Here is a 10,124-nt window from a genome sequence, read left to right on the forward strand (position 1 = left end):
GGGGCGGGGGGGGGGGAGGTTGGGGGAGCCAGGTGGTGGGTATTAAGGAGGGCACGTATTGCATGGAGCACTGGGTATGGTGCAAAAACAATGAATTCTGTTACGCTGAAAAGAAATTTAAAAAAAATAAAAATAAAAAAATAAAGTTTAGAAATGGACAAATCAAGGGCACATACAGTGGAAACTTACAAGAGAAAAAACCCCTTCCTCTGAGAAAGGAGAGGCCAGTAAGGCAGAGGGGGTGAAGGAAATTTTGTATCGGATGGCACTGTGCTAAGAAAAAAGGTAGGATTAGCTAGGGGAGCCCACATGACCCAGTGGAAAAAGTATAGGCTTTGGAGACAGACATACTTCACCACCCTGCTCCGTGGTATCGAAGTGACAATTAGAGATACTGGATATAAAGCACCTAAAACAGTTGCTAACCTATCATAGGTAACTGTTACAGGTATTACTATTACTTTCTGCCCATTCTAGAAACAAGTGGCTTCGAGTAGGAGTTGGAAGAAACAAAACCTAGAAGAGCCAGTACAAAGTCTATTAGGGCAATCCACAAGGTCTGTAAGACAGAGGATCAAGATGAAATCACATAGCACCCATGCAGGTCCTGGCCATCACTGTGCCACAAATAATCAGTCCTTCCTAAAGAGCAACCCTGCCCACTCAGATTCTGCCTTTATATGTATGTATGTGCACACAGGTACACATACAGCTTTCACAAGTACACATATATACATATACTTGTGAGTACAAGACTATGTATAGTGTGTGTACCTGTGTCTGTGTGTGTGTGTGTGTTCACGAGTGTTTATCTAACACTGGCAAGACTGCTTCTGAAAAAGCAATTCGACAGTGCATTTTCAGGGTCATAAATGTCCACATACTTTGACTTATTATTCCCATGAGAATTTCTCATAAGGAAATAAATCAAAACCTATAAAAACTATCTAAAAATGTTCACTATACTGTAATGTAAACTACTGAAAAACCTAAGTGATCAACAAGTTAAAAATATATGGGATATCAACTGTAATTTTAGGTGAAGAAAATAAAATCCTACATATTCTTGTTAAAATCATCTAAAAGGCTGTACATATCTGAATGAAGATAAAACAGAAATATGGGTAATTAAAAAGAATTCATTCACCTTTCAATGTGGTAGGATAATAAATGTGTTGTTTTTCTTGTAAATATGTTTCATTATGGTTATAATATGGTATAGCAAATGCAAACTAGGAAGGGGAGAGAAAGCAATTACCTGCTAACACAAACTAGACTGGTATGCAATGAATGCAGTTCCGCAAAAGCCCAAAACCATACCGACTAGTATAGCTCCATTACAATAAATACCACTACGACTCTTTTGCTTCCCGGTGATTCAGGACTAAGAGATGAACATTTGCCCTGAAATGTTTATTTGTAAGAGCAGTACCTCAAAACAGTTGGTTCAGGCATTCCAGGATCTGCACCCCTCTTGAATCCTGGGGGAGAAAGGAAAGGAGGAGAAAGAGAATAAATAGCAATTAAAACCCTAGCAGACAAAACATTTATCACCAAAACTTTTCAAATCAACCTAGGGTAGCTAGAATAATCTACTAGCACCGTCTAAATATACTTGTGTGCTACAGAACAGTCTTGAATTTTAACTAGAATATGAGATTATGTCCAGGACTAATCAGTAGGGAGGACAAATAACCTTACTCTTATTACATACACAATTAGCACTATAGCCCTTAGCATGCACTGTCACTCTTACTCATCACCCAGAAAAAACATGACACAACTGCTAAATCACCCTGGATAAAAGACTACAAAGAGCAAAAAGATTTTTTTAAGACGTACATTTTTAAAAAACAGAATATTTTATTGCCTACAAACCTCTTTTTATAAAGCAATCAAAGATTGGAAGAAAAAGAGTGGGGGAAAAAAAACCAAGTTATTGTTGAACAACCTAATTAAATCAAAACTTCTATTACAAGTATGATTATCACTAACTGGATAACATATATGCTAATTTGCTGATTAAAATTAGCATCAAGAACTGTGGGGATATGAAATTTTACTCCATTCTCAAGACAACAAAGTAGGTTGCCAGTTTCACAGATGCTGGTAGGAGACACAACATCCTGAGTCAGAGAGGAGAGTTTATCACTCCCAGCAGTAACTATAGTCAGAATGTCATCATTTTTAGATGAACCCTGAGTTTAGAGAACCAGTCTTTTGTAATGGGCAGTGAGCACTGTCTCCCCTTCTCCCCTTTGCTCTAAAAGGAAATACTATTTTTCAAAAGTTGTTCACTCCACAAACATCCTTAAGAAGATAATACAGAAGGGGTGTTTGGGTGCCTCAGTCGTTAAGTGTCTGCCTTTGGCTCAGGTCATAATACCAGGGTCCTGGGATCGAGCCCCGAATCACACTCCCTGTTCAGCAGGAAGCCTACTTCTCCCTTTTCCACTCTCCATGCTTGTGTTCCCTCTCTTGCGGTCTCTCTCTGTCAAATAAATGTTAAAAAAAGAGGGGGCGCGCCTGGGTGGCTCAGTGGGCTAAGCCTCTGCCTTCGGCTCAGGTCATGATCTCAGGGTCCTTATAGTCATGATCAAGTCCCACATCGGGCTCTCTGCTCAGTGGGGAGACTGCTTCCCCCTCTCTCTTCCTGCCACTCTGCCTACTTGTGATCTCTCTCTGTCAAATAAATAAATAAGTAAATTAAAAAAAAAAAAAAAGAATATGGAACAAAGGGTGGTCAGAACCTCTGCTCACAAGATTCACAGACATTCAAGACACCATGGAGAATGGTCTTCCAAGAGGTCATTCATTAAAATCTTGTGTTAGTCAATGTCCAAACATTTTTTAATTATGTTACCATCTGTTCTGCTTTACACCACTATATCTCCACAGACGCCCTGAAGCCCTATAAGTTATGTATAAACCTAAATTACCCCAAAAATTCAAACCAGTTGTAGGCTTTTGTGAGCGCTGAGGTGGAGAAGAAAAAGAAACTACCTGGGAACTAGACATGAAATTAAATTTCTATGACGTGAAAAGAAAAAGACAATGATTAACAAGGAAGAAGTACTAAAAAGATAGCTCTAACATTACTCTCAACCCGAGCTGGAAGCTAGGATGAAAATCACCATAACGATAGTCCTAAGAAAGAGAATATAGCCAGCGTGCACAAAAAGAAAAACTCTAGGGTAGAAGGAAAAAAAAAAAACCATTCTCTTCAAACCAAAGCCCTTGATACACAGAAGGCAGCAAACAGCTACACCTTTCTGCTTTCTGGCTTTGTGAAAAGGAATCACAAAAAAAGGAGGAGGGAAAGGTAGATGTAAAAAATTATAGAGCAGCAAAGAAGCCAAAGGGACCAAAAAAGCAAGATTAGACTAAAGAAGGACTTCTTCCCGTCCCCCCACACACAACAGTGGAAAAAAGAAGCACAAAGATGGGGCAGGATCGAAGTCCGTTACCTTTCTTGGCTCAAAGGAGAACTAGACCTGGTGTTTGACTAGCTAAAACAGCCCCTTCTACCATTATGTGAAAGCTTGGGAGAGGGGAGAAAGGGAAACAGAGCCTATAAGAGCAGGGTATCATAATTATGTGCTCTAATCTTGGACACCTACACAAGATTGATAAAATCTGGGAGAATATGCTTTAAAAAAAAAAAAAGCATATGAAAGAGATAGGAAAAAAGATCTTTTTAAGTCCTTATACTCAAGTATCCCCAGGTTACCAGCTGGCTTGCATTTCATGGAGAAATCGGGAGCCACAGCTACCTGGAAAACATCCAGCAAAATCAAACGCTCTGTCAAGACTAAGAGGGACTATACTTTATCTTGAACCGATACATGACACCTAAAATAAATAGGAAGCAGCACCTTGTTAAAATCAAAGGGTTTTAAAGCATGAAACTGAGTTTTAGGAAATTTCAAACTTGATGCCCAAATGACGGAGCTGGCGTTTTCCCTTTCCACTGTACACCTAAAACACTGTGTGTCAATTATACGTCAACTTAAAAAAATTACAACGAAAAATCTATTCTGGCAAGGAATGCGATAAAGTTCCAGTGTGGAGGCTTAGTTGAAAATATCTGCGGGAACACTTACAAATGTTTGCGGTTGAGCATGGCATAGTGCTTAAGAGTAGGGACCATTACTTGAGTTCAAAGCTCCCCACTTAACAGCTGTGTGGCCTTCAGCAATGAACAATATTTCTCTATGACTCGATTTCCTCACCTATAAAATGGGATCTATTAAAAAAATCATTCAAATCTTAATCGTACAGCTGGAGCAGCAGAAAAATGCAAAAACTAATGTCAAAATCATACTTCAACGCAGTGGCATACTGAAGAGATCTACAGACCTCTTTCCACTTAGGACTACCTGAAAAGGTGAGAACAAATATATCCGAAAACCCACCTAGTGACAGAGTGAATGAGTCGCTTTCAAATACATCATGTCGTCTAACTCTCCCAACAATCGTCAAAAGTCACCTCCATTTTTAAAGATGGAAAAACCGAACGGGATTACGTGATTTGTTAAAGACCATAAAAAACAGTAAATAAAAGACCAAGAGCTCTAACTCGGGTTAGACCGACCCCACTGACTAAACATCATCAAAGGACGTGCACGGCGTGGTTGGGTCTAGCTCTCCCGCCCTAGAAAGCCAAAAATGGGAGACGAGGCCTCCGCACACCCTTCCCTCCCGGCTCCTCCCAGGTTCTTCTCCTACTGACCCAGGTAAATCACGAGAGGAATAAAGCCCCAGCGGATAGCAAACTGGCCGCCCTTAAAAAGCTGCTGCAGCCTCTGCTTGGCCTCTTTGCTCAACTTCACCATGGCGACAACCCGGGCGGTGTAGCGAGAACCCTCAGCACCAGCCGCCGCGTAGGGAATCCGAAAAAGAAAGGAGATGCGCAGGCGCCGAACACGGCATTTACGGCAGGAGTCGTGAGCGTCGCCAGCAGAGGTCGTAATTCACCGCTGGTCCGGACCTACCTCTCCCCTCTACGTCACCACCTACGGATGGCGCATGCGTGTCTGGTTCTCCCGGGTCGGAGTCTCGTCCTTACTTTCCTTACGTTTTAAGAATCCTGTTTTTGATGACTGTGGGATACCGAACGCAGTGTTCTTAAGCTTCCCTCAGCCTGAACGCCCTTTCTCCTCCCACAGTCTTATCCATTTGTTAAAGTGCACCTCCAAGTGTTCCTCGCCTGATACAGGAGGAATATTAAATTCGAAAGGAGTATATTTTAGTCCTGACTCTACGCTGTCTTGCTGTGTAGTCTTGGACAAGTTATTAACCTCTCTCAGTATCAATTTTTTCAGGCGAATGCTGAACTGCAAGGAAGGTTACGAACTGGTGTCCAGTAGGGCCCCTATCCATGCTTTCTTTGACTCCCGCGCTGTTTGGTTGTTTTTCTCATTTTTTTTTTTTAACATTATAAATTACTAGACAGCATTTTAAAGTTTGAGAAATTACACATGGAAATCTGCACTTTTACAAAGAAGCTGGGGGATCCCATTGCAACGATCAACAGGAGTAAGTGGGAAATGACAAACATGCTCAACCATCTTGTCCTCATTGGTTTAGAATTTCAGGGGTTCTCACCCCTGGCTTCTCATTAGACTCAACTGAGGAGATTTAAAGACCTACTAGGGCTGGGACAAACTCCTAGAAATTCTGATTATTTAGGGATAGGACCTGGCCATTGGTTTGCCATTGAAGTTTCCCAGATGATTCTTTTTTTTTTTTTTTTTAAGATTTTATTTATTTATTTGACAGACAGAGATCGCAAGTAGGCAGAGAGGCAGACAGAGAGGAGAAAGCAGGCTCCCTGCTGAGCAGAGAGCCCTGCTCGGGGCTCAATCCCAGGACCCTGGGATCATGACCGGAGTGGAAAGCAGAGGCTTTAACCCACTGAGCCACCCAGGCGCCCCTTCCCCGGTGATTCTACTGTGAAGCCAGCATTCCCAAATTGTGATTCAGTAACTGACTGACCACTGTTGTTATTTGAGCTGTTGATCTTAGATAGGACTTCTCGATTTCTAAGGCTGTAAGAGATTTCTAAGGCCTTGTCCCTGAAGCTTTTCTTGGATTATCCCCCAAGATATGTTATAACGTTTTCTGTCAAATTCCTAAGGTGCCCAGTGGCACCTGAAAATTTCCCTGGCTTTATGGCTCTTCCTGTACTTGATTTCATCTTCATGATAATAACCTATGACTCCTGTATCTATAAAATGAGAACTACAATATATACATACATGCATTTTACAGTTAAGGAAACTGTTTCTAATCTTTTTATCCAAATGCCTGATACATAGTAAGGATACATTTCTGTCAGTTGAGCTGAACAAAACTGTCATTTGCCTTCATCAAACATACATTGAGTCTTAGTATATGCTAGGAACTAGAGATATAAGATTTTGTTTAAAGGCATTGCACTTAAGAATTTCATGTTTGAGTGGAAAAGGCAAGAGTAAATATGATTCCAATGCAATGTGAATGTTCTAAGTTCCATAATAAAGTCGTACACAACATATGATGGGAAAGCAGATGAATCTGGGGAGGGGAGAGATAACACTGTGAGCTGAGACGATCAGAAAAAACTTCATAGAGAGCATGGAACTTAGCTGGCTTTGATGAGTGTTTACAGGTCCAGAAACTCTACTTTATCTCTTGAGTGAGAGATTGATTCCTTTTCTTTAGCCTTGGCCCCTCCAGTTTGCCCTCCAAACTTAATATCCTGCTGCAGAACTTCAGTACTAAATCATTAAAAGATATATAAAAAGCACACATAAGAGATTTCTCTCCTATTATAATAATAGTCACCATCTATTTTTTATGATGTGCATAGAGGGAAAGAGAAATAGAAAAATATATTCCAAACTCTTTGTAGTAATAATTATTTCAGGGGACAAGGAAGAAATTATTGGAAATCTGCAGTTTCCATGTATATATCTCTGTATGTGTTAATTGCTCTTCATAATGTGTACATACAACTTTTACAAAAAAAACAATAAAGGCATATTTTAAAACAAAATAAAGCCCCCCAAGGACTCCCCACTGCCTTTAGGCTAAAAGATTAAAGATCCATTGCACAGGGTATATGGTCCTTGAAAGTATCATATTATCTCTCATCTCTGCTGTTACCTCTGCCAGACATACTTTCCCACACCCTTTTCTTATTTAAAAGCCAGTCAAGTATCTCCTCCAAGATGTAATCTTTGACTTGCTCCTGCTCCTGTCTAGGGCAAGTTGAACACTCTGTTTCTCTGTGCTGCCACTTTTGAGTTGATTTATTATTATTTAAATGCCTATCTCCCAAAGTAGATTACAGGCAGAAACTCTGTTTCATTAATCTTATATTCCCAATGACTGTATTTATAAACACTTATAGAATTGGTGAATTAATTTCATCAGGAACTAAAAGTCTTAGTTAATCACGTTGCTTAATCGCCACAGAGCACGTATCTAAAAGGCTTATTTGGGGACGCCTGGGTGGCTCAGTTGGTTAAGCAGCTGCCTTCGGCTCAGGTCATGATCCCAGTGTCCTGGGATCGAGTCCCACATCGGGCTCCTTGCTCAGCAGGGAGCCTGCTTCTCCCTCTGCCTCTGCCTGCCATTCTGTCTGCCTGTGCTTGCTCTCTCTCCCTCTCTCTCTGACAAATAAATAAATAAAATCTTTAAAAAAAAATAAAAATAAAAATAAAAGGCTTATTTGTAAATTTACAATTAGAGATATCCTTAACAAAAGAACTCACATTCTCCTTGCTAGTGAGCAAGAATACTCAGACAATCAATTAGAAGTGATAACTTGGGCACTTGGGTAGCTCAGTTGGTTAAGCATCTGACTCTTGATCTCAGCTCAGGTTTCAATCTCAGGGTCATGAGTTTCAAGTCCCACGATGAGCTCTACGCTGGGTGTGGTGCTTACTTAAAAAAGAATGATAACTAATACTTACCAGGCACTTACTATACGCATGCACTGTGCTAAGTGCTCACATGTCTTATTCATTGAATCCTTACAGCTCTATGAGGCTGTATTTTCATTCTCATTTTATAGATGAGGCAATTGAGGCAGAGAGGAGTGAAGTAAATTTCCCCAAGTCCAGATAGCTGGTAAGTGGTAGAAGTAGGATCTAAACCCAGACACTCTAAATCCAGAACTTGAATGTCAACCACACACTGGACTGCCTTATAGAAGAGACATAAATACAATACTAGAAGGAAGAGTCATTGTATATTCACAAAGAATATTCTCATCAAGCTGTGACAGATGAAAGAATTCTTTCAATTGTACTGGAGCAACACATATGATTAGACCAAAACCTAGAGGGATGACCAGTATCCTAAGGAATGGTGACTGGCTGAACCAGATCAGATCCTCTTTAAGTGAGATTTGACTCAGATGGAAAGAAATAACATTCTCACTGAAGCTGGTAAGACAGAGAGAATGGATTACATGAAGCAGAAGGCATGACAAGCCATAAAGTAGAGAATGTTGAATTATAACAATATCACAGCCCTCGGTTTAAGAAGAACATGATTTCTGGTGAGAGGGAAAGAAGATAATGCCACCTAGAGTTTGTTGTATACCAAACAACCTTCCATTCCCAGCTTTGCTTCAAAGTTGGTAAACCTGGCTATGTCATGGTTCCTGTTCTATGATGTAGAGGAAAATTGAACTAATCAATTACATTGTAACCCTGTGGCCTCAGCTAATTATAAAATAACAGAAGAGAGGTGAAGCTATAAAAGTAAGAAAATAAGGGGAGAAAACTGTCAGGGTTTCACCAGCGCCATCCAAAGAAAAGATTCTACTGATTTTTCTTAGGGGGAAACAAACAAAAAACCTCTAAAAAGGATTAGTTGGTTAAGGTTTTTTTGGTTGCAAGGATGGAGAAACCTATGGAAATATGGGTTGTCAAAAAAACATCAGACAGCACAACAAGGCATTCTAGAAGAACAGGACCATTCCTTTGAATATCTATTTCCACATTAGTAAAAATGGGAAGAGTCATTATTATTATGGACCGAACTGTATCCCCCCTCCCCCGCAAATTCCTATGTTGAAGCCTCAGCCCTAGTGAAGGGGTTTGGAGGTAAGGCCTTTAACGATGTAATTAAAGTCTGGGCTCCTCGTCTGATAGGGCTGGTGTCCTCCTAAGAGGAAAAGATGCCAGAGCGCTCTCTCCACGTGCAAGTGTAGTGGAAAGGCCACATGAGGACATAGCGAGAAAGGAGCTATTGGTGAACCAGGAAGAAAGACCTCGCCTATTCGCCCCTTGATCTGGGCTGTGGAGCCTCCAGAACTATGAGAAAATAAATTTCTGTTGTTTTAGCTGCCCAGTCTGTGCAGTTGGTATGGGAATGGATTAATACACTACCTAATTGTGTTGTCTATGGGAGAATTAAATCAGATAGTATAAATGTATTAATCAAGTACCATGTATTGGGTTCCTCCCCGTGCCAGGCATTTCACAGACCTCCTTTGTAGTCTTGCAAAACTCCCCCTTCCATACTGCCTGGTACAAAGTTGGTTTGTGGAATTTCAAATCTTAATATCAAAGTCTTATTCACATCACATTTATAAGCCATAATTGTTTTTTATATATTTTCCATATATTTTTCCATATATTTTTCTGGCATATTGAGTACAGACAGTGTACAGTAACCCCTGCTACAGATAATTATGTATGGAGAAACAGGAAAATAAGGTACAGCCCTCCACTTAAGACTTTATAATCTAATTAGACTAAGACGAAAATACTAACAAGTTACTTGTCCATGTGGCTAATTTTTGGAAAAAGAATAACATTGAGTCAAGATTAAATATAAGGACCCAGGGACCACAGCTCTGCACTTTAATCCTGGCTCTATCCCTGGCTGTGTGATCACCTCTTGTCTCTTATCTCATCTGCAAAAGAGGGTCGCAAGAGTGCCCACCTTAGTCAGTTATTGCAAAGATAATATGAGAGACGAGATGGCTGAAATACAGTGTCTAGTGAAGATTTCATTTAAAAATAAGCTATTGAGGAGGCTGGGTGGCTCAGTTGGTTAAACATCTGCCTTTGGCTCAAATCATGACCCAGGATCCTGGGATCGAGCCCGCCATCAGGCTCCCT

The 10,124-nt window shown here is 40.4% G+C and overlaps 1 protein-coding gene across 1 annotated transcript in view; it reads right to left on the reverse strand.

Moving 5' to 3' along the window:
- LOC111147415 (translocase of outer mitochondrial membrane 7) overlaps positions 1-4,902 on the reverse strand; it is a 9,118-nt gene extending 4,216 nt beyond the window's left edge. Inside the window, exons 1-2 of the mRNA XM_022503422.1 lie at positions 4,733-4,902; positions 1,433-1,481 (exon numbers count right to left, since the gene is read on the reverse strand). Of these exons, the coding sequence (XP_022359130.1) occupies positions 1,433-1,481; positions 4,733-4,835 (152 nt within the window). The 5' untranslated portion in view covers positions 4,836-4,902. The remainder of the gene's footprint in view (positions 1-1,432; positions 1,482-4,732) is intronic.
- Between the last annotated feature and the right edge of the window lie 5,222 nt (positions 4,903-10,124).

The sequence above is a fragment of the Enhydra lutris genome, unplaced genomic scaffold (genome assembly GCF_002288905.1).
Source record: "Enhydra lutris kenyoni isolate GAN:26980312 unplaced genomic scaffold, ASM228890v2 scaffoldscaffold16, whole genome shotgun sequence".
In the NCBI taxonomy this organism is placed as follows: Eukaryota; Metazoa; Chordata; class Mammalia; order Carnivora; family Mustelidae; genus Enhydra; species Enhydra lutris.